Source organism: Podospora anserina, chromosome 2 (assembly GCF_000226545.1).
Source record: "Podospora anserina S mat+ genomic DNA chromosome 2, supercontig 2".
NCBI lineage: Eukaryota > Fungi > Ascomycota > Sordariomycetes > Sordariales > Podosporaceae > Podospora > Podospora anserina.
Window position 1 is genome coordinate 4622886 of NW_001914858.1, and position 23366 is coordinate 4646251.

The following is a 23366-nucleotide window of genomic DNA, read 5'->3' on the forward strand; positions in this document are numbered from 1 at the left end:
TATATGTCCTGTTTTTATTAAGATACTCATGTACATGAAACCATGATCCAATCATCACCAAAAAACCAAATGATGGAATAAAAAGCAAGCCTAATTATCTTATAGATAAAAATAGAGCCTTGATGATAGCACGCACATACATCACATTAATCTAACCTTTGCCCAAGATCCATAACACCATCGCTCTTAACCCTCGAAAGTAGCAAAAAATAGAGATAAAAACAACAAAACATCACTCGCAACCCTCCACATCGGGGTCAACATCAGTTTCCCCATCACTAATCTCTGTCTTGCTGCTGATTGAACCATCAATGTCAATCGTAAAGGCCTTCTGGACTTCCTCTCCCAGCCTGATGACGTCTCGCCTGCTCTCTCTGTTCACAACCAGCAGATGAGCAACATATGTCCTTGCCCCATCTGTGTAAAGATCAACCTTGTCTCCGGGGACACAATAGTCAACGCCCAGAACAATCTTGTCTGCCAGGTCCGGTCTTCGGCGCTTGAGCTCCTCGCATGGGGCTAGCTTTGACGGCCATTGCACAGTACCAGCGGCTGGAGCAGGAATGTATACCAGTCGAGACCAGTACTGTGCTCCCCTTTTCGAATCATTGGTGTTGTCACCGAGCACATGGCTGTAGGGCCTAGTGGTCAGTCGTAACCTGTTCTTATCACCCGCAGCAGCCAGCATGTGTGCAGCAAAGTAGTCCACGCCGTATGTATGACGTGTTGGAACAGTGACTCGGTATCCAGGCGGGCGGGCATTGATCTCGATCAGCTTGCACTCGGCTCCCGACTCGGGCAAAGATTTGGCGTGCTTGAGGACAAGATCGATCACGCCATCTTGCTTGCGGTACTCGAATGTGGAGCTCACCATTCTCGCCTCGACATGGAAGACACCGGTGCAAAATCCTAGATTGACAAGAATATCTCGGAGTGTCGACTTTGCAATGTCTTGTTCCTGGGCAGGAAGGGCGGAAGGGAGAGTGAGGGCCTCTGGCGAAAAGGTTGAATGGACGGTAGCAGCGCTCGAGTCAGCATCGCAGGGTGGTTCATCTGCGATTTCGGAAAATAGAATCTCCCCGTCGAGAAGCACAAAGTTGACATCCATTTCTGGACCATCAAAGAAGGGCTCAATGACGGCCGCACTGCCATGTCGAGAAGTAGCCTTTTGAACTGCAGTGGCAAGATCGGCGAGGTTGTTGACTTTTGACACGCATTCCGAGGACCACCCTTTGGTGGGTTTGACGATAAGGGGAAATCTGGGGATGAACTCGGCCTGCTGGTTACCTCCACTTGCTAGCAAAGACTCCAGCTCTCTCACATTGTGGACTCTGGCAGTCTGACAAGGAACGTTCTGTAGAAGCCGTGATCGATATTTGTCCACAGATGTCTCAAAGGCGGCCACGGGACTGGTGGGGAGTCCCAATGCCTCTGCGACCTGAGCCACTGCCACAAAAAAGTTGTCCGACAGTGTAAAGACACCATGGATGGGAAGAGGGTAGCTGACAATGGACTGGATGATGCGGTCAACCACTCCTGCATCCTCTGTCATGTCAGTGACAAGGAAGGCTTCCCGATGCATCTTGTTTTCTTCTGTGTCTGCTTGAAGCCAATGGCCCTCTTCGTCAACGATAACCAAGTCAAGACCTAATGCTTTGGCGGCACGATAGACTGGACCTCCTGCCGTGATGTTTGGTCTACCGCGAATGAGCGCCACCCGTTGCCGGGGAATTGGTGTGCTGGAGAGCCATGGTGCATTGTGAAGACGATCACGCAGCTCCTCGGTCAGCCTTGTCCTGTAAATTTCCAAGTCGACGAACGAGACAGAGGTTGGCAAATCCTCCCATTGAACAACTCCAGCAGCCGACTCAACCAACGTGGCAAGATCATGTTCTGAGGTAACCGGGCCCGGGGCGGGACAAGTGGCAGAATATTTCTGTAGTGGGCGCAAAGGCTCATGGGTCCGTAATATCTTGTATGGGAAATCCTGGAGGCGAAGTTGGAGGAAGTCGGATCGGGTCACGTAGCCGTTGGTAGTAGGAAGAACAATGGTAAAAACAGATATGGCTGAAGCAGACCAACTGGGAGAGCCAAGACCGATGGTTTGTAGAGCCTCAATGAATGGGCTTGGCGGAGTGCTTCTGAGCCCGGTGCTTCCGATTCCGTTGTGTTGAGAATAGGGTTGGGATGGGTTTTGCAGAGCTGAAGATTGTGAAGAGGATGGGAAAACCACCACGTTGGCGATGGAATACAGCTCGCAGAGGGGAATAACCTCGCCAAACAAGGGCCGATAGAGATTGGTTGGCCCTGCAGAGATTTTAGCAATGCTCACTTGGCGGACAGGAAGAAGGGCTGGCTGTTTCTTACTGCTCAGAGGTTGTTGTGTAAAGGTAGATGTAACCGATGAGATGCTGCTGGTCAGTTTATGGCCCAGACTGGCCCTTTCACCAGAGAATGTTCCTACTGCCATGTTGATGCCACGATGTTGAACAGTGGATCGTTTGGTGAGTCAGAGAACAGAGAAAGAGCAAGAGTGGGAAGGTTTTGGGGACGGAGGTGAGTGTGTTGGAATCAGGAGCAGAAAAAGGGCGAGAGTTGAGGGAAAAGAAGGCAACTTGGCAAGAGCAAGGCGACAATGGGACAGGCTGGATATTTTGTTGCAAAAAAGGATGCCACGACCAGACCACCAAACGAGGGTTGCTCACCGCTGGACCCGGACCTAAAGAAGATTCCAAGACATCCAATGCCGCGGAAGCAGTGGAACAGGGCACACAATACCTAGCTTGCATCGGCTGCGTCATGGGGGCACGCAGCAGTACTGAGACGTCGATATTGGCACGGCATGACGGGAGTGAGACTCACGGGCTGATTGAGCCGGAGACGGAGATTGATCTAGAGGGTGAGAACCTTGATGGGCTCCATCTGATAATCTGCGATGATCTGATAAGCAAATTTAGACCCACTTGTGCCCTTGCGACCCCGGCCACACCCCTATCTCCTTCCCCTGTGTTCCCGTGCCTGGCCCTTTCCTTTTTCTCAACGTCTGTGCCCCCTTGCCTGTGGATTGCTCTTGCCCCAAATATTAAATGCTCAACCCCGTACCTTCCGGCAGAGCAAGCAACAACGGCTCCGTTAGGACTTGCCATAGGAAAGAATGGAGCCGATACCGCAGCAGACACAGAGAAGAGAGGTGACATTGGGCCACGACCGAGTGAAACATGCGGCTTCGGATAAAATTTGTCCAGACAGCCAAGAACCTTGACGGCTGGAATCAGACACCTCAGTGTGCACCTTGATGGCCATATTCTGCGGCTTCAGCATTAAAAGATGATCAAAACGGCTGGTTGGATCCTCTGCGGAGGGCTTCATCTCCTTCCCAAATTGACTGACGGCCTCAAAAAAAAATAGCGCTCATCAAGGGGAATGGAACACCGCTTGTCTAACAAACATGCGTCTCGTCCGGTCCTATGTGGGCACCCTGCGGGCTGATCTGCAGGTGCAGAGGCTGCAGCAGATATAGAGCGTGATGCTGCTGTTTACTTTGGGAGGTTTGCTGCTTGCGTGCAATTCCACCCTTCTCGAAGAGCAGCAATTTCCATGTTGTTGAGATCATCGGTCACACACTGCCACCGAGACCATCTCTGAGCAACTGCCACCACAATAGTCACCACACTTGTATCTCTTCCTGAGTGCCTATATCAAGCAGCAGCAACACTCTTGCCGCCATATCTTGAGTGACAAACCCTCACGGAATCTATTATCCCGAACACACATCTCAACACTCACAGCCGCACGCTCCGTCATCCGGTTTCACCCGTCACCATGCCTCTTCTTGCCTCCTGGCTGCGCATTGGTAGCCCCACAAAAAAGGTCGACGCATGTTCTCGTTCGTCCCAGGATTCTTTAACTATTGTTGAGAAAGCCGACATCCTTCAGAGCCAGAAGGCAGATGCCAGGGAGGAAAAGGTTCAGTGGCTCGTCCGGAGTATCGTCAACACCCACACCGAGCTACTCAAGCTTCCGCACCTTCGTCCAGCGCCAGCCATCAATAAGCTCTTGGGTAACCTTGTCGCCATCTGCAGCGAGATCCACGACCAAGATATTGTAGACAAGGTGTGTCGAACTCATCACGGGAAACGTGGAAGACACGAGCTGACAAAGCCAAGGTTTTACAAAATGTGAGCGTCCAGGCTGTGTTACCGTCTCTTAGACAGATCTGTGCCCAGTCAGAATCATGTCTTGAGCTTCACTGGGCCGAACACATTCTGGAAGGCCAGACCCAGCAAGAAGTCGTCGAGCGCCTCGAGAGTTTTCCATACTATGAGAACTATGAGGATTTGACCCGACTAGAAGTCTGCTCCATCCTCTCGGCGACAAAAAAGGCACCGCGACGAGTTGCCTTCATCGGCTCCGGCCCGCTCCCTCTCACCTCGCTATGCCTTTTGCAGGCTCTCAAGAATGATGTGGCAGTGAGAAGCTTGACACAGCCAACCACCAACAACACCACCGCCACAGACAACGCAGCGAATCAGGAGCCAATTGTCCTCAACGTCGACTACGATGAAGCGGCTATCTCTGCGTCTCTCAAGTTGAGCCTTGCTCTGGGAGAGAGGGGGAATGGAATGGAATTCATCTGTGCTGAGGCAACCTCGGCTTCGGCGTCACGAGATCTCAGCGAGTTTGACGTCGTGTACATGGCTGCGTTGGTGGGAGTTACGCAGACAGACAAGGAGAAGATCATGCTGGAAGTGATCAGTCGGATGAGGAGAGGGGCGCTACTGGTTGTCCGCAGCAGTTGGGGCTTGAGGTCATGCTTATACCCAGAGGTCGACCTTGCAACTGAGACACTGCTGAAGAGGCTTGAGCCCTGTGTGGTAGTACATCCCTATAATCAGGTGGTCAACTCAGTCATCGTTGCGAGAGTGCGGTAGCCCCAATCTGGGCCGGACCCGGGGAAGCCGTGAGAGTCCAGTGAGCATTAAACTGGCGATAGAACTGCATGGAAGTCATTCTTAGACATGGTTGGATATTATACTGGTATAGTCATCATATTTCTCAGAGCGGTGATGTTAGCCATGGCGTGATCCTTCGCTTCAGCCGCAGCCGTTATCGGACTTCTGAGTACTCGGGATACGCTGGATCGATACCGTAGCAATGGGACCAATTTTATCCGCTCATGTCTTACCTACAACTGCGTCTTGTGGCTTTAGTAAACCGTCTTTGGTTTGAAGTGTGTGTGAACCAGTACGAGGCTTTAAGAAGATACGAATCAATAGTACGGGCTTCAAACCAATCACGCCTTTTCCGCTGCCACAATCTTGATGCATTTTACCTAAGATCGACCTCAGCCCTACGAACAGGGCTTGTTGAGGGTAAGCAAGCGGATAAATCCTCCGCCCGTAACCTGCTTGCTGCGAAGCTCGTGAGTGGATCGTGTTATGGGCTTGTTCGCACTCTGCTAATGCCGTTTCCAGCCACTCCGAAACATGTACCGAGATCTTCCAATGGGAAGTAAAGTCCGTCCACTGGGGAGCTTGGGAGCTGGGCGGTGCAGGTCACCAGCCCCTTCCCCGACAGCCTGACTAGCACGCCACATCTGGTGGGTGCAAGAAACCAGAAAGCGAAAAGGTTCCATTCACTCCAGTCCAGAACCTCAGATGCGAGTTCAAGATTTCGCTTTCTAACGACCTCACCAGGACTCGTACGAACCAACCCCAAGACAATAGAACACCACTGCAGCTCTGCGGCTGAGGACGAAGCGAGGGTAAGGTATGATGTTGTTGCTTGGCATTAATGAACCACAGCACTGGATTGGGCATCGTCATATACCTGCACTGGAATACGTGCAAGATCTCGTATTCCGGCAAGCGATGAACCTCATACATACCTCCCAAACTCATGATCCAGTGCCCGACCTATTACCCTTTCGATACCACTATGCCGACCGACTTTACAGAAGGAAACAGCGGTAAGTCGGAATTCGAAATGAAAGACATGTCACCACCACGAGACTTCAGGTTTGCAACTTTCTGTACGGTCCAAGCGGGCCAAGGCTCGTGATGGAGGATATGCATTTTTCATAGGATCGACACGTAGGAACGTGCCGTAAATGTTGTGTTCTAGGTGTGTAGAGGTTGAACATGGCGGTGTACTCTGTGACTGGCGAACTACACCGAGATGGACTCGGGAGGCCCAGAAGGGAACTTGAAAGGCGAACACTCAGTGGGCTGAGGTACGTCTATTGCTTCGCCGAGAGCAGGTTTACTCAGTGTCTATTCTTAGCCCGCACCTTTGTCTTGAGGATGGAGGCCGTGGGGAGGCAGTGTGACGATGATGTTATGGTCATGAGCTGGAATGAGTGTCGTGATCTCTCGGTGTAGGTGAGGATGGAACAGGAGGTCGATGTGTATATAACCTCGCCCTGGTCCGTCATCATTCTCATCCGTCTCATCATCACTCAAACAATCTTCACACTCACAATCAGTTTAACAACCACAACAACAACCACCATTCCTCATATCCATATTCCAACTCAACCAATACACAAATTCAATATGTTCTCCAAGACTACCATCGTCGCCTTTCTCACTTCTTTGGCCCTCACTTCGGCCGCTCCCGCTGATGAAATCTCTGCCCGCCAGGCACCAGCCGAGATTGCTCCCACCACCGTCATCGGCCACGCTCTCGCTGACGCCTGGGACAACTACTGCTCTGCCCCTACTTCCTACGGCTATATCGCCCGCAACGTCTGGAACGGTCAGGAGTATGGCCAGACCACCCTCTTCACCTTCACCTACCCCGCCGCGTCGGCCGGCAAGCAGTGCTGGCTCGACTTCTACCACGCTCAGCCCAGCTGGATCTCCAACACCAACGGCATCCAAGTCGACGTCTTCACCTCTTGGGGCGAGAACACCTGCAACGCCGGCGACAAGTCCAACAAGCGTGACGCCAACCTTGGTCGCCTCAACGTTCCGGCTACTGGCGCGGCTACCTGGGCGGCCAAGTACAGCACTTCTTTGACTCAGAAGGGTCCTTGCAAGGCTCCTGGCTCCGTGGAGAGGCTCGAGTTGGTGGCTGTCGGGGATAACACTGGACTTTCTTACCCTCAAGGCCCTGGTGCTGGGTTGAGGATCCTGTACGCCTAAAGGGATTCAGTTCACTTTCTTTCTTCAAGGGGCTGGAGTGAAGGGTGGTTTATGAGATCATTTGATCGCTTTCTGGACTTTCCTTAACATGTGATATCATTACGGTACTTTTAAAGCATACTTTCCTTTTTAGTTTTTCATAGACAAATAGTCACTGGTCAGGTTTTATCGATAACAATTCTCCGAACGTGGTTCCTTGTGATGATTGATAACGAACTGGGAAATGGAAGGCATGACCGGTAAGACGGGCCGGCACTTGCTCTGTGGCGGGCATGTCATCACTTTGGAAGCGACAACCCCCATCTGTCCTGCTTGTTCTTGCCGGGCAGTTCCCACTGGTTGGACCCCAGCTGCATGGAAATATCGGCCGAGTTTGAAGAGTTCATTCCGCCCCTCCCGAAAAGAATCGACCTTCAAACCTGTACGAATTCACGCACGAAACACCTAACGAGCTCAAAAGGGAAGCAGCCCATCCAGGCAATAGTTCTTTCATGAGCCGACGAAAGCCAGGCTCAAAGCTCCATGCTATGATCGCCGCCTCGACGATCATGATCTTCCCACCATCTTCCTCAAAGTGGGGTTGCATTCTTTGCTTTTTAGGGTTGCGATGCATCCGACTTTGAAGCTGACCTTTTGGTCATGAAGATTTCCCAATACTCATGTCTTTCCGCACAGTGACGAAACTGAGACAGCAATGCTGAATAATACGTAGGTCTTCTAAATCTACTCATCCCCTCGATTTTTTCACGATTCTCGGCCGATTACTAAACAAGATCAACGTTGAAATAGGCTCGGCAAAATCAAGATAAGCTTTCTGACCCAGGCGGAAGGGCACTGTGGCGAATATGCACTATTTGATGTGACGAGACACACTACTGACAAGGGCTTATTCAGCTTACAGTGACAGAATTTCTCAGTGTTTGTGAGTGCTTCACGCCCAGGTGGAGGATTTGGAGCTGGGACTTTCAAGCGAAGTGGCGTCGGTGTTAGCGTGCCTCTTTGCAGATGCTGTGATGCGAGCCACTCGTCACTGTCGTGTGGTTCGCCAGCGATCCCATGTCCTGCAGCTCGAAAGAGGGCTTGCAGTTCGAATCGATAATGCTCGTGGGCACAACAGAATGACTATCGAAATTGTGAATTCCTTCCCCTCGCTTTTCCACTAAAGTCGAGCGAGACCGAGACACGGATATCGCGGAAGTACCCTTCTGGTCGTCCTGCCCGCTGATGCTTTGTCGGCATGTCCAAAAAGCCAATGAGACGCTGTCAACCCGACGATCCTGCTGCCAGCTTGACGCACGTCAGACATGAAGTTCTATTCAATGTTACTCATCTGCTGCTCCAAGAGAACCATTACCACCATATGGTGGGGGCGATGTCAAATGCAGCTGGACGCCAGAGACAGCATCTGACCTAGCCTGTTTAGGTGTCACCGCCCTTGCTGTTGAACATCGTCAAGTCCAGACTCCCAGTTGGTCGGTAACCTTCACCGTTCCGGCACTACGACAGGGCTGGACAGTAATCGTAGCAATGACTCGGCTTTGCCAAGCTCGATACCCTTAGCTGCCGCGGAGGTGGGTGGATCGGGAGCGAACTGGGACAGGCATTTGAAGCATGGGCCTTTAACACACAGCAAATACCCAAGACAACATTGGCTGTGTCTCACCTGGGTGAGTTCCTCTTACACCTCCTCCCCCCTTCACCCGGCTCTTCAAACTACTTTTCTTCAGTCACTCGGACAGCCTTCTCAGCACCACGACTATCCAGGATTGCATCTCGGGGAGGTCGCGGGAGGTGCCAGCACACCTTCCATTTACATTTCTAGCATGGCCAAATCGGCAGAGGCACGATGGCATCTCGGCCACTGGGTGCTCCTTTTTTCTCTGCCCACACCATCGCTCTGCGGTTCCATGGCAGCTTGGTGGACTGACCTCGGGCCCTCGCTTGTTCTTCAGAATGCTTCAACCGGCCTCCTCACCTATTCCTTCTGTAACAGCAACGGCACTCCCATCTATCCACAAGATCCACCAATCGCTCTCAGGACCACTTACGCCCCCAAAAAGGGAACATCACTGGCGGCTACTGGCTGGTATGATCAAATCGGGTCGACGTGGGCCTCGGTATTCTACCAAAACAACAACGATGACATTGTCAACGCTGTCTACAAGTGTGACAACAGAACCGGATTGTACGACCAGCAAGAGAGCAATGTCATCTCGGACAGACGAGGGACCCCAAGCCCCCACACGGATTCAGGAATCTCCGTCACTTTACTGGGGGAGCAAGAGGGTTATAGGGTATTCTACCATGACAGATCGAAGGCGCTCCAGTCATTGCAATTCAAGTCAACGGACGGCTGGTCTTATGGAAGTCCGGTATCGAGCAACACAAATCGGTCAAGTATGGAGATCCATTCGCAATTTTCGGGTGTTCGTAACGTCACAGTGGTGACCCCGAGAGACGCTCGAAACATGGAAACAGCCCGTCTCAACGTGGACAGCACCTACTTCATCGGTAATTTTTTCCTTTGCCAAACTGTACTGAGAGAAGTTCTAACAGGGCCCGTAGATACGTTTCCAACACCACTCAAAGGAGGACTCAACAATACCAGCGCCTCTAACCGGACTTCATTTCCATATGATACCTCCGCAACCCCTTCATTTGAGCTTGAGGCGTGGGATGGCAACCCAAAAGCAATCGGCATTGCTATTGACACTGACACGACCCGTCACATTTTCTACATTGGAACCGATCGCGCGGTCCACTGGATTGCGGCGTTCGTCTCGGCCTCGGTTGAAGGTGGTTTTCGCGCTCAGGCGTCTCAGAACACCGACGTCTGGCCTTTGGCTGACGAACCAAATTCCGACTTCACCATTGCGAGTCACATCGAAAGCAGCAGCATTCGACTGTACTATGTCAGTGGAGGCCGTATAATCGAAACGAAGTATCGTGATGGAAATTGGGACCGAGCCGCCCCTGTGGAGAGTGCCAACACGACGATCATCGCTGATGAAGGTGCTGGTACGGGTGATGCTGGTCTTACAACGGGAGCGAAGGCAGGTATTGGTGTCGGGGTCAGTGTTGGTGTCCTTCTCATCGGCGCAGCAGCAGCAGCTTTTTGGATTCTTCGAAAGAAGAAGTCCACACCCCCTGACGAGGAGGCCACAACAGCTGCCGACAACACAGCTGCTACGGTTCCGCCCATGTCTGAGACGGGAAGTCAAGGCGCCTCCTCTCCAACAGCTGGTGTCGCGCGCACCGGTAGCGGACTCAGTGCAGACAAGTGGGACGCTGAAGTCAAGGACAAGCCGCTTACACCTCCACCGAGAGAACTTGAGAGTCCGAATCTTGCGTCTGAGCTGCCGCATACCAATGACAGGAATGAGCTTCCTACTAAGCATCATGTCACGGAGCTACCTTGATACCTGAGGGAACAAGCTCCAGGAGACATATTGAAAGATAAAGATAGAGGTGGTATGGCATGGCGGCGCATGGAGTTCGTGGGGAGCGGATGTGATATGTGGATGTACATGGTGATATTCAATGAGTCTAGAACCTATCATTCTTGCTCACAGTACAAAGTTTTGATCTGCCGAAAGATGCTGCTGGCTTATTAACAGTTTCTTGATGCAATTCTTTTCAATAGTTTCTCCGAGTAGTAATTCAGATGCATTGGGTGAACCTGACTCGGCAAGGGTTTCCCAATGTTCAACGGAGAAACAGAGAGTAAAAAAGGAATGAGACATGTTACCTCTGTGCGCTACTGTACCCTCGTTCGAACCGTCAACTCATTCTGTTCCACTGCCTTCGTGGATTCTGGGAAGACACAGGGAGTGGCTGTGTGGGAAAGGAAGGTCCGCCGATCGTGAATGAGGTGACCGTCTCACTGCAGCTTGCTCATGCCCGACTTTGCGGGCTGGCCAATGGTAGGGGGACGCGACACACCCTTAACGAATACTCGGGATTTTGTGAAGCAGGACCCTCGGCAAAGAGGAAAGACTGACTTTACTGGACCGAATGGAGTCTTGATGGGGTGAGGGTGCTGAATCACGTGGACATGTTTGGTGCTTCATGTCAAAATTCTGCCGATTTCTCCTTGCACGCAGCAGCCATGGGATTTTGTTTCGCTGGGTAGATACGGTAGAGAGGTTTTTCCTTTAGAAACAGAAGTCATTGACTCTGTCGCACAGCATAGAATGGGCTCGAGGAATGGTAACCATCGTCGAGGGCTAGATTCATGTTGTGTTTTGCGGTTTTAGACATGTCGTACCACTCCACAGAGTCCAGACTTTTGTTGGTCGCCTCTCTGGCTCTGAGTAGAGCGGGGGATACTATGGTAATATTCTTTGCCAAAACAATCATCAGTCTATTGGGGAACGCGCTGAATCCTCACATTTAGTCTTCTTTGTTTGTGGACCGTGCACCCTGGTCATGGTGAAAAAGGGTAAATAGGGGTAATCTTGGCATCTCCACCTAGCAAGCCCCTTAGCTGAAACTAAAGTAAACAATCTGAACACCATCTCCAGTTCTCCGCAACTCCTCGGGAACCAGATATATAGTAGACCACTAGAAAAGGTCAATTTGTGGATGCAGGTACCCAAGCCACGATGCTCAAAGTTGTATGGACGATTGATCCAGGTGACTACCGGCTATATCCTCCGGGCTGAATGACAAGACATTTTGGACGTCACCCATTGGATGAACCAACCTGCTCAGGGCGGCTAGAATCTATATAACCTCCCCATTTCAATCTTCCATAGAGATTCCCCGCAGATCCATGCCGGTATATCGTGGTTGACGTTGGCCATGACTGTGAGGATGAATCAAGCTTGAAGTAGCTATATTTAGTTAACCAGAGAGAAAAACATGTTTGCTCACTTCTCATTCTCTATCCTCGCATGTGAAAGCCCAAAGAAAGTATCACAATGCTCACCCTTCTGATCGCCTCCCTCATCCTCGGGGCCACCACCGCCCTCTCCCTCCCCCGACAGGCCGACCCCATCGAAGAAGAAGGCTGCACCCGCGCCCTCCTCACCCGCTACACAGAATCCTACCTCTCTGCCCAAAGCATCGGCGACCCCTCCATCCTCTCCCCCTCCCCAGAAGTCTCCTACACCGAAGACTTCCGCGCCATCTCCATCCGCGACTCGGTGCTCAACACCCCCTTCCGCATCGCCCACAACCGCTCCCTGCTCGACACGACCCAATGCGCGACCTACACCGAGATCATCGTCACCGACCCCGCCAATCCCCGTGTGATTGGCACCCAGATCAGACTTGACGCCACGGGGGAGAACATCGTCAAGATCGAGACGTTGGTCACCAAGGAGGGCGACTGGGCGTTTAACGCGTCGCTGACGTATCAATACGCGGCGAGGGAGACGGAGAATAACTGGTGGTTTACCATTCCTGAAGCGGACCGCGACACTAGGGAAACGATCCAGGCTGCGGCGGATGCGTATTTGGATTTGTTCAATGACCCTACTGTTGTTGTGCCTTGGGGTACGCCGTGCAACAGGTTGGAGGGAAGCTGGTACACGGGCAATGGGAGCGCCACGGACAGCTGCAATGTGGGGGTTCCGTCTGGGGTGCCGATCACGCAGAGGAGGTATGTGATTGATGAGACGGTCGGGACGGTGGACGCGTTTGTGCTGTTTGGGACGCGGCCGGATAGCCATGAGTTTCGGGTTGAGAAGGGGAAGTTGAGGCTGGTGCATACTTTGACTGTGATGAGGAATGGGACTTTTGTCTGAAAAGGGGTGACTACCTGTAACATTGGTGATGGAATGGTATTCAGAGGCACAAAGTTCAACCGGCAAGTCTGACAGAACATAAATGGCGTGAGAAAACCGGCAAGTCCGCTTCACAAATTCTATCTCCTATCACGCTGAGCACCACTCAGTAGCAACGACATCTTCGTATCCATTGATTTTATTCCTATTGGCGAGTGTCCGATTACCTCCCCTGTGGCTCAAAGGATTCCCGAGTACTACCTTGCCTCATAGCTGACTAGGACCAACGTGGTCAACCTCTTGAGTGAGTGAAGCAAAGTCTGAAGTTCCTTACCTACTCGAACCGCTCATGGGGAAACACCTCGCGGTTGAAAGTGAAATCGTAGTCAATACCACGCTCGTCCATTGCCCCCTTAAACTCAAGAAGGTTTTCCTCGGTCCACGGTGTTCCAAAGCGCGTAACCTTGAACTCTTTGTTTAGCGACAGGTCGAAAGAGACCAGGTTGGGTACAAATTTGTCGAGTAGCGGCATTACGTCTTCGGGCCCGAAGTGGAACCTGCAGGAGAATTCGTTACTTCCACCGTCAAACCTGAAATGCTTCAGGTTGGGGCAGGCCTTGATGATGGGTCGCAAGCTGCGATTCTTCAGATATGCTTTGGAAAGTGTAAGGCGAGCGAGCTTCTTTACTTTGATTCCCTCCAGCGATTTGGACCCCGAGGTTTCCTCAGACCAATGTTCGCGGAGACCCTCAACTGTGCATTTCTCGAGATTTTACCCCTTTCGGAAAGATGGAAACCAAAAGGCAGGGCGAAAGGTTGGGGGACTCCCCCTTGCCGACAAGCACGATCTTGGTGAGGAGTTGCATAGATTATGGGGCGTTCAGACTGAGCAGTGATTCGTCGCGGCACAGTAAGATGCCTTGATAGCCATCACCTTTGGACAGAGGGAAGCCAGTATCTCAAGCCTTGTGTTGTTGCTAACAGGCCGTACTGAATACCTCAGACGAGAGCCTCTGGGCTTCGTGTACACCATCCAGTAATAGTAATCGAACTCCAGGTCCCATAGTGTAGTTAGGTCAAGCTTGTGCAGCCACTTCCACATGAAGCTTTGCGAAAAGAAGTGGTTCGGGTAGTACTGGGCAAGCTCAATTGGTACCATTTTGGAGGTCTCGGGACACCATTGCCCTGCTTCTCGATAAGGTAAATCTGTTTAACGGCTTCAGCAAGATCGGGACGAAGAAGTAGCGTGCGGGCGAAAAGCCACCGCTTCTGGGTGGTGGGTCGGTGGTAAAGGTGAGGTGTTGCCACTTGGCTTAGGGTTCTGGAGGTCGACGCCAGAGCTAGCAGAGTAGAAAAGTCTGCGAGGTCACTCTTCAGTACACAGTAAGGACAGAAGTGTCCGACTATGAGCTTGCGGAGCTCGAAAGGAAGTTCCACGACGAGAGTTATGACTCAGTCACTTTGCTGCAAGCTAGTAGAGCTTTCAGGTCAGGGTCAGCAATGAAGGCATTCATCAACCTCGGATATTGAGAGTCTGTCCTAACTTACGCGTTGCCGAGATGTGGGTGCCGAAGTTGGTTTCTGAAGAAAGGAGACAAGGGCGGTGCAAGTCCTGGGAAAGACTTTAAACCGCGGGCGGCCAACGTGATGGTTGATTTGTCGTAAGGAATGGTGAAAGTGAAGACATTGAAAGGAGGAGGGTTTTAAGCCCATGATCCCAACGCACAGACCATGATATGGTCCCATCTATCAAGAGATCATCTGAAAATTAGGTATATCTAAGGAGATAACATGATGGAAAACAAAGTCTGCAAAGATGAGCCAACAGCAGGTATGTGGCTACCTCGCATTCTCGACAATAACCTGGATGGACGGTTGGTATTACCACCAAGTGCCAAGCCAAGAATGGACGACATCTGAAGCACCAAAGATACCGGTAGCAACCCTACTTTTGTCAACATAAGATGCTCTGAATAATTGCGCCAAAGAGCAGCATCGAAAAGACAGATGATAAGCCGCAGACATAGCTTCGGACTTCCTCTCGTGGTAGCTATATAATTAGGGATAAGGAGCCCAGGTAACTAGACTAGACAAGTTTCACGATACTAGGTCAGTAAAAGTACCAAGAAACTACTGCCTTAGGTAGGTCTTTCACGGCGTTCTCAAATGCTGACGTGGCGATCCAGCACTTAGACTGCACAACATTTCCCAAAGCGGACAGACAGCGGGAATGCCAGGGTCTCATGGTCCCCACTTCAACATCTGTGGTTTTTGAACAATGGCTCTGTTTTCGGAAGGCAGAAACCCACGTCCTTTGTGTGTTGTAGAGAGCCAAGCACGCATTCCAGGCTGTGTGCTTTGCTTTCCCTTTTATATTACACCCAGCAACACCAAGGATCGCAACCTCACAACGGTTGAACGGTGAACGCTAAAAAAATGAATATTGGTGTGAGTCTTTTGCTGAGTCCCACATTATGGCTCTTTGGTCTGAGCACTGTGACTCCAGGGGTGATGGCTGGGTCGATTTCGAACCCGTGGAAGGGACAGCCAGCAAGGCCAGCGACCTATCACCTAGAGGCTGAGACTCTAGTGACTGCACAACGGCTAGACTCTGCCGTTGCATTGTCATTTCCCCTGTTTGACACATCCTCTATCTTGCCCGGATTCGATGCCACAACACAAGGAGCAAGCAATGATGTTGTTCTACGCCACATCGTCACGACAATGACAACCATTTCAGGGACAGGCGAGACTGTGGCGGTGACAGGATTACTGGCAGTTCCGGTGTCAGCCAACAATACCATTCCTGTAGTGTCGTGGCAGCATGGAACCATCCTCTCTTTCGACCAGGTGCCTTCCCATATGGTGAAGCTCTCCGATCCAAACTACAACGTGACCGACGATGCCGACTCCCTGGAAACTTTGTTTAATATCCAGCGATTTGCAGCGAACCGGTTTGCCGTCATTGCGGCGGATTACATCGGCAAGGGCCCGCTTCGGGAAGGGCGTGGCGAGGCCTATGTCGTCAAGGGCGCAACTACGCAAACGTGTGTGGAATTCTCAACGCTGGGCTCGCCGCGCTGGAGGATCTTGGTTTGACACCGGCGAAACTGTTCCTACATGGCTGGTCCCAGGGTGCCCTCAACACGCTATGGTTGCATCAAGCTCTCCGCTCCAATGGGATCGATATTGAAGCGACGGCTGTTGCCAGTCCCTTCAGTGATCTCGATCAAGCATGGCGGTATTGGTCTGGGAAGGTCATTTTCCCACTGCCAAAGGGTCTCGAGAGCTACCCTCCCCTGGCTGCCTGGATCGCGCCTTGCATGATTGTGGCTCTTGGTAGCTACGAGCTGTACTACAATCTCCCAGGCCTAATGGAGACGGCGGTGCGGCCTCAATATCGGGAACTAGCAGAAAGAAATTGGCAAGATTATAACATCAGCGCCATTGATCCCTCAAACTCTCCCAACAGTACCAACCTATTGGCGGATAGCTTCTGGAAAGGCTGCACGAACGATCACATTAGTGCGCTGCAACGGCAACTGATCAGAAATGCAGCCATAGACTGGGAATACGATAGCCCCATTCGTTTCTACTATGGTCTTGCCGACGAAGCTGTCCATCTGGCGATGGTGACGCGAACAGTTGCTGCTGGGGGCAGGTATGCCGCTGGAATCCAGGTCGCCAGGGCTAGCCACCGGGCGACATTTCTTGCCGGGCTGTATGGCAGCGGAGCATCGCTTGACGGCTTCGATAACGTGTTGTCTTGGTTTCAGAGCAAAGCTTAGTCGGGCACTCGCTGAGCTTGATAGGAGGATAGGTATTGAATGATAAACTGCCCGATAATTGTAAAATACCTGCCATGAAAGTCATCCAAAGTAGGTAGCCAGTCCCAAAATGTCCTTACTTCAACTCAGGTCAAAGATGAAGGGTCTCACGTGGTATCGCGCCTATTTTGGTGTGTTCAAAGTCTCCGCGGTCGCGAAACATGGGTCGGTCATGTTTCCATCCACAAATGCACATGCCCTCTGCTGTCTTTTTCTTCGGTATTCCTCTTCCAGGTTTGCACCAAACTCCACTGCGGGGTTTCAGTGTCGCCATTGGCCATGTCATCGCTTCGACCACCTTTTTGGAGCTTCTGACGAGGTACATGACATCGGAGGCATTATGCTTCACCATGTGTCGCACGCTTATCGATTTCGCACGGCTGCATCGGCACCTGGAAAGTGGGCGCCCGTTTTTAAACTTGACAGGGACGACTGTGGTGTCGTGCAAGGCACCTGCCGACTAGCCGTAGCGTTCCAACAGGTCCGGGGACGGCCCGGGGATAGCAGCACACTGACGTCAATGCCACAATGAGCTGAAGGAGAGCAAGTAGAGCTCCGTGATATATCTTTCTGTTTGTGGCCAGTCTTGCACTTCCTGCAGATATTGTCGACATTATCTTTTGGGGAAGCTGCCGGTCACCCTACCTTTCGCAGTGCCCTCCTCAATAAACCAGCATTCGACCAACACCATCGGTTAGCTGGGGCACTATTGACTGAAAAAAAGTTCCCATCACTCGCCATCACTCCAAGTTCTGCGATAATTAACATGGGCAACTTCCTCAATCGCAAGCCGGTCCCGGCCCCGGATGCGAACCATCACACCCATAGCGACTTGCACTCGGCGTCTTCTCGACCGAGTGTCGGTCAGTGGTTCAAGGCGACATGGCTGGATATCTTGACCATGGCTGCCCTTGGCGCCGTTGGTCTGGGTGTAAGGATTCTTCTCTGGGCTCCTGCTGAGCTCCTGACCTTTGGGTCTAGTTACTGACAGAGGACTCACTCAGGTTTATCACGCGAAACCAGCCCCGACCCGTTCGTTCCCCGTCACGTTTGCCGACGGCGAGATCGTCTACCCCGAGTTCGGCTACCCTCTTCGCAAGGAGATCATTCCGATCTGGCTCGCTGCATTTCTAGCTTCTGTCATTCCCATTGTCATCATGCTGGTCATGCAGATCCGAATCCGATCGTTTTGGGACTTCAACAACGCAGTCATTGGCTTGCTGTACAGCCTAATCACCGCCGCCGTGTTCCAAGTTTTCATCAAGTGGCTCATTGGTGGCCTTCGCCCTCACTTCCTTGCCGTTTGCCAACCGGATTTGTCTCTGGCTTCTAATGCGGCTGGCGTCCAGGGAGCTGGGTACAATGGACGGGGATACACAGGCATCTACTATACCAAGCAAATCTGCACCGGCGATGAAGATGAGATCAACGACTCGCTGGAAAGTATGCCCAGCGGGCACACCACTGCCGCCTTTGCAGGCCTGATCTTCCTCAGTCTCTACCTGAACGGCAAGCTGAAAGTATTCTCGGATTATCACCCTGCCATGTGGAAGCTGGTCGTTCTGTACGCACCTGTCCTCGGGGCCTGCTTGATCGGAGGCGCGCTTACTATCGACGAGTACCACAACTGGTACGACGTTTTCGCCGGCGCTGTTATTGGAACTGTTTTTGCTTTCAGCGCTTACCGGATGACGTATGCCTCGATTTGGGACTGGAGGTGGAACCACGTCCCGTTGAACCGCACAACGTCTTTTACCTTTGGACATGGCGGCCAGCAATACTTGGACGTGGGAACGTTTACGAGACGGGGCGCTTGGGGAGAGAAGCACGGGCTGACTGGTCATCATAATGGGACGGCTGCTCACCACCATGCGGCTCCTATCGGGGCGACTACCGGAACGAATATTCCTCAGAACGGTGTCCATGGCGACAATATGGTATAGTGAGCAATGATAGGTATGGAATCGTGTTTCAGGGTAATGCGGAGCGGGAAACAAAGCCGGGATGGTGAGGTAGTGTAACCCCAAAGCAGGATGGAATTGGAATGGAAGCTTGCGGTCAAGGGTGGAGACCATGGGAATTATTGCCGAGAGGCACAACCCCTCCTTTCATGTCACGATGAGTTGCTTTCTCATTGACTGATCTTTAATTTGAGATCATTTGATACCACAAGAATTTGCAGTTATCTCTCTTACCCAAGAAACCAAAATATCCTTATTGAAAGTCATTAATCAACCACGTAGAACAATCACCACTTAACCTCACTATGCCGTTCCCATACAAGACGGTGCTCATCACAGGAGCAACATCAGGCATCGGTCTTGCACTGGCCGAGCGCATGATATCTGCGGGCATTTTTGTCATTACAATTGGCCGTCGCAAAGATCGTCTTGAAGCCCTGGCTGAGAAATATGGCAGCGAGAAAGTCGCTGCTGAGCCATTTGATGTGTCGGACTTGGACGCCATGCCCGCGTGGGTTGAGCAGTAAGCTACACCAATCCTTTCGTGTTAGCCTATTCGTTGACCGTGATCTTTTTTAGGATCACATCCAAGTACCCCCGTCTCGACTCCATCATTCTCAACGCCGGCTTCCAGCGGTCCCTCGACTTCACGTCCCCGTCCACCATCTCCTTGTCGTCCGTCTCGGCAGAGCTCACCACCAATTATCTCTCCCTCCTCCACATGGTCTCCCATTTTCTCCCGCACCTGATCTCGCTCGCCCCATCCCCGACGTCCATTGTTCTTGTCTCCTCAGGTCTCGCTGTCCTCCCCCTGCCCCGATGCGCAAATTACTCCGCCACCAAAGCCGCCGTGCACAGTCTGGCTTGGTCACTCCGGTGCCAGCTTTCCGGTCCGGAATCACCTCATACCCACCACATCAAGGTAATTGAGATCATGCCGCCGGCCGTGCAGACAGAGTTGCATCCCCAGCAAAAGGACTTGGTAGAGGCGGGGCAGGATCAGCCCGGGATTGAGCTGGAGAGGTATATCGAGGAGACGTGGGTGGACTTGGTGGGGGAGGAGGAAAAAGAGGAGATTGTGCACAGTGTGTTGAGGGAGAGGTTGGAGGCGGTAGAGGGGCCGAGGAAGGGGGCGTGGGAAGGGTTTGTGAGGGCTATGAGGGGGGCTGGGTTGAGGTTTTGACGTTGTGGGGCATTTAGTCGTCCAAGTCACAAAGGTCATCATCATCCTCCATCTCCTCCATGTATTTCCATTCTACTTCGTCTGGGTGGTCGTTTTCCAGTAGCTCCTTTTCTACCAATGAGATTTCCAGCTGGACGTGTTTGGAGATTGTTAATTCATCTGCTGCTGCCCGCCTTAACCAACAGTTTGCCGCCGTGTCTTGCGCGGGATCATCGCTGAACGGATGGCCTTCTAGTCTTGGAGGGCTGTTGGGAGAGAGGGGTGTGGGTTTAGTCGTCACTTGCACCAGCAAGTTGTCTCTGAACGGCGCCGTATGAGGATAATCGACCTCAGAGTCCAAGTCAAAGCCTGTATGAATATCTTTGTTCAAGAACTTGAGAAGATGTTCTGGTCCCGGTGCATCTCCGTCAATACTACTTCCCGGTTTTGGTCCATTACTTTGGTTCAAAATATCCACCCACCGCTCTGGTCGAGGAAGTTTCCTGTCAACGAGCCAGATGCCGAAGCGGGGGAATGGCGGACAAAAATAGACCACCAACAGGTAGAAGATGGGCGAAGAACTGGTCCCGGTGACACCCAGAATTTGAATGTATAACGTCCCGTTGGTCATTAAAGCTCCTCCGTCTTTGAGCATGATGGTCCCGAAGTAGTTCATGTCTGCGAAACCGAGGAGTCCTGCATCGGAGCTGCTGGAAATGGCCCTAGGTGCCACAAAAGACCACTGTTGGTGACTGTCTTTATCTGGCCTGTATCCGAATGATTTCCGCAAGAGCAAGGATGCCAAGCGCGAGCTTTTAGCGGGAACCGTAAGTAGAGTGGTTGATGGATTGATGAGGGCCGAGGGCTTGGGGTGAGTGAGGGTAATACTATGCCGGCCCAAGCTTTGCCATTTTCCTCTAAGCAATCTGGTGGTGTCCATGAACTCCTGCCACGAATATAGGGATCCAGTTCTCAGTACCTCGTAGACGGGATGTCCAATGCCGGTGGCGGCCAAGGGCAAGATCATCGGGTCGTCTGGCTCGCTGGTCCGCGCGCAGTTTAATTTGATCGCGTAGAGAGCCGGGGTCCGTGAATTCGAAAGCCGCTGCTGATATTTTGAACCTTCGTCTTCGAATCGTTGAAAGAGTTCAACTTTGAGGCTGATGCCGCCATTGGAGAGGCCGACATTCCTGGGCCCTTTATCAAAATGAATGACTGCCAGCCCGTTGGATTCAGAAAATGCTTCGGGAGATTCTGCAAACAAGCTCTCCCGTACCATCCACTCAGGATATCGGCCTCGTCCCCCCATGCGTTCAGCAAATGAGCGTGCATTGGTGGAGAATACTGACCCTTTTCGGGTAGTCCAGAGAAGCACCGTTTCATCGTTGAATAGACGTATCAGCTCGTGCTGGAGGCGAACAAACGCATTCTTGCCTTCACCATAGAGGAGGGGCATGTGAACGCCTAGGAGACCCATCATACTGTAAGCCCTGTCCTCGATCTTTGTTGTCTGGCGTTTAGAAGCCCACGAGAGCTCTGTTGCTATGGAACACGACCTAAAATTCTGGATATCCTTTTGTTCGATCGTGGTTGCATATGCTACTGCAAGTGTGCACGTTTCCCTGGAGCCAACGATGTTCCAGTCTGAGTCGACAAAAGCCAAGAATGACGGAGCAAGCAGCTCCTGTTGAGTCCATCCCCTTGTGAACCAGCGACTTTGGACCACCTCGGAATTGCGAGGCCGTGACTTTCCATCACTGCAATAATGTGGAGGGACATCCTCCAGAAAGGCGTAACAGATCTGAGCCTCTTCATACCAGCGGAACATGGAGTTGATGGCCTCTCCAAATTCATAGCTGTCGGCCTTGTTGATGCAACACGTGTCGATCCAGACGTACTGCCATCCCTGGGATCGTGCGAGTTTGCAACAGTTCTTGACCTTTTGCCGGCCCTTGAGCGATGTTCGCGCAGAGCTCGAGATGTCATTGAAGGTGACCTCCTGCTCTCCCCATGTGTGTGATAGAATGGCATATTGGGGCATGTTGTTGAGGAACTGCTCAAGTTTGAGGGTTGTAGTGTTGAGAAGTCTCATTTTGGGGAGTCACCACTGGTTCAATAGCAGGAGGGGCACAAAGATGAAAAGAAAACGAAAAAGGCAAAGAAAAAAGAGGAAAAGTGTTATGGAAAGTAAACATAACGTATTTGATAAGCGAGCGGATCGGATAAGCGAGTGGATCGATTTCCACTACCCTATTACAACCATCCTTAATTGCAAAACAACAATACTATTAACCTACTACAATTACATCAGAAACAGCTGAATTAGACTCTTCTGCAACCTCCTGGCACGTACGGATATTATATCCAGGCTTGCCGCACACACCACAGCACTAAACCTTCGTACGCCCTCCCCCTACACTACCACCACCCTGCTCCTTTCCTTGCGCCACCTCTCCACCCACAGCCTTCTGGTCCAGTAGATCCTATGTATTTTGCACAGTAAGTGATCCTCTAAGTTATACGCGTATTTTTTTTACTTTCCGGCGTTTACTTAGTGCCTCGTTTATTTTACGGAGCGAAGATACTTTTAATTAAAGGAAAACTATTTAATATATTATAGTTATTATACCTTTAGTAAGTTAGTTTACTGTAATTAATATTAAAGTCGGGGAGTTATTTTAATAGTTAGTAATATAAATTTTAATAAGCGTTAATTATAAATTAGTTTTTCGGGGGTTTTATAATGTTTGGAATACTTAAGGTAGTACCGTGCCCGGTTTTAAAAATAGGGGTATAGGCGTACGAAGCTTTATATTTAGTTTAGAAAGTATTTTCTTTAAATCGTATAATATAAAGCTAATACCCGTAAAACTACTTTATATATTCTTCTCTATTATAGAAGTAAAGAAAGCTTCGCGGAAAGTATAAAGAAATTCGAGTTTATTTACGTAATTAATATATATATATATCTAAGCCCTCGATTTAGCGGCCGTATATTTATTTTAGCGGCTTAAAGTAATTAATATTAAATAGTTGGAGGAAGTGGGAGGAGTATAAAGGTATATAAAGCGTAATAATATTATTTTATTAATAATAGTGCTCGAATTTAATTAAGTAATAACTTTTGTAGTTATTAAAGATTAATAATTAGTATTTACTCTTCGTACGGAACGCTATATAATAATCGAAGTATTTAATTTAATTTAGGTTTACCGGATTAATAATTTAATTATTATCGGTAATTATAATATATTAAGTAAATAATAAATTATATTTAATATATTAATTAGTAAAGTAATATTATACGGCTAAAATAATAAAGGGTAAAATAGCTTAGTCGAGGGTATTAACTCCCTAGATTATTATTATTTATTTACGGTTATTAGGCTAAATTAGTTTTATTTTATTAAAGCCGTCCGAAGTTATAATTATTATATTTATAAAAATAATATTTATTATAAACTTAATCTCGTTAAAATTATAAATATTATTATTTATAATACCGTACTTAACTTTAATATTCCGTATAAACGCAAGCACTT

The 23366-nt window shown here is 50.6% G+C and overlaps 9 protein-coding genes across 9 annotated transcripts; 7 read left to right on the forward strand and 2 right to left on the reverse strand.

Moving 5' to 3' along the window:
- Nucleotides 1-232: 232 nt before the first annotated feature.
- On the reverse strand, nt 233-2470 carry PODANS_2_13380 (uncharacterized protein; the record flags this gene model as incomplete). Its single annotated transcript, XM_001912121.1, has 1 exon — nt 233-2470. The coding sequence occupies one exon, from the start codon at nt 2468-2470 to the stop codon at nt 233-235; it is 2238 nt and encodes a 745-aa protein (XP_001912156.1).
- A 1352-nt stretch (nt 2471-3822) lies between these two features.
- Nucleotides 3823-4931, forward strand: PODANS_2_13390 (uncharacterized protein; the record flags this gene model as incomplete). The annotated part of the gene is made up of 2 exons (XM_001912122.1): nt 3823-4113; nt 4191-4931. The coding sequence occupies 2 exons, from the start codon at nt 3823-3825 to the stop codon at nt 4929-4931; spliced, it is 1032 nt and encodes a 343-aa protein (XP_001912157.1).
- A 1623-nt stretch (nt 4932-6554) lies between these two features.
- PODANS_2_13400 (uncharacterized protein) lies at nt 6555-7145 on the forward strand (the record flags this gene model as incomplete). The annotated part of the gene is made up of 1 exon (XM_001912123.1): nt 6555-7145. The coding sequence occupies one exon, from the start codon at nt 6555-6557 to the stop codon at nt 7143-7145; it is 591 nt and encodes a 196-aa protein (XP_001912158.1).
- A 1823-nt stretch (nt 7146-8968) lies between these two features.
- PODANS_2_13410 (uncharacterized protein) lies at nt 8969-10564 on the forward strand (the record flags this gene model as incomplete). Its single annotated transcript, XM_001912124.1, has 2 exons — nt 8969-9656; nt 9711-10564. 2 exons carry the CDS (start codon nt 8969-8971, stop codon nt 10562-10564), a joined length of 1542 nt encoding a protein of 513 aa, XP_001912159.1.
- A 1503-nt stretch (nt 10565-12067) lies between these two features.
- On the forward strand, nt 12068-12895 carry PODANS_2_13420 (uncharacterized protein; the record flags this gene model as incomplete). The annotated part of the gene is made up of 1 exon (XM_001912125.1): nt 12068-12895. One exon carries the CDS (start codon nt 12068-12070, stop codon nt 12893-12895), a length of 828 nt encoding a protein of 275 aa, XP_001912160.1.
- Nucleotides 12896-15310: 2415 nt separating this feature from the next.
- On the forward strand, nt 15311-16662 carry PODANS_2_13430 (uncharacterized protein; the record flags this gene model as incomplete). Its single annotated transcript, XM_001912126.1, has 2 exons — nt 15311-15925; nt 16009-16662. 2 exons carry the CDS (start codon nt 15311-15313, stop codon nt 16660-16662), a joined length of 1269 nt encoding a protein of 422 aa, XP_001912161.1.
- Nucleotides 16663-17467: 805 nt separating this feature from the next.
- Nucleotides 17468-18644, forward strand: PODANS_2_13440 (uncharacterized protein; the record flags this gene model as incomplete). Its single annotated transcript, XM_001912127.1, has 2 exons — nt 17468-17632; nt 17706-18644. 2 exons carry the CDS (start codon nt 17468-17470, stop codon nt 18642-18644), a joined length of 1104 nt encoding a protein of 367 aa, XP_001912162.1.
- Nucleotides 18645-18967: 323 nt separating this feature from the next.
- On the forward strand, nt 18968-19592 carry PODANS_2_13450 (uncharacterized protein; the record flags this gene model as incomplete). Its single annotated transcript, XM_001912128.1, has 2 exons — nt 18968-19177; nt 19242-19592. 2 exons carry the CDS (start codon nt 18968-18970, stop codon nt 19590-19592), a joined length of 561 nt encoding a protein of 186 aa, XP_001912163.1.
- Nucleotides 19593-19858: 266 nt separating this feature from the next.
- Nucleotides 19859-21916, reverse strand: PODANS_2_13460 (uncharacterized protein; the record flags this gene model as incomplete). Its single annotated transcript, XM_001912129.1, has 1 exon — nt 19859-21916. The coding sequence occupies one exon, from the start codon at nt 21914-21916 to the stop codon at nt 19859-19861; it is 2058 nt and encodes a 685-aa protein (XP_001912164.1).
- Nucleotides 21917-23366: the final 1450 nt, after the last annotated feature.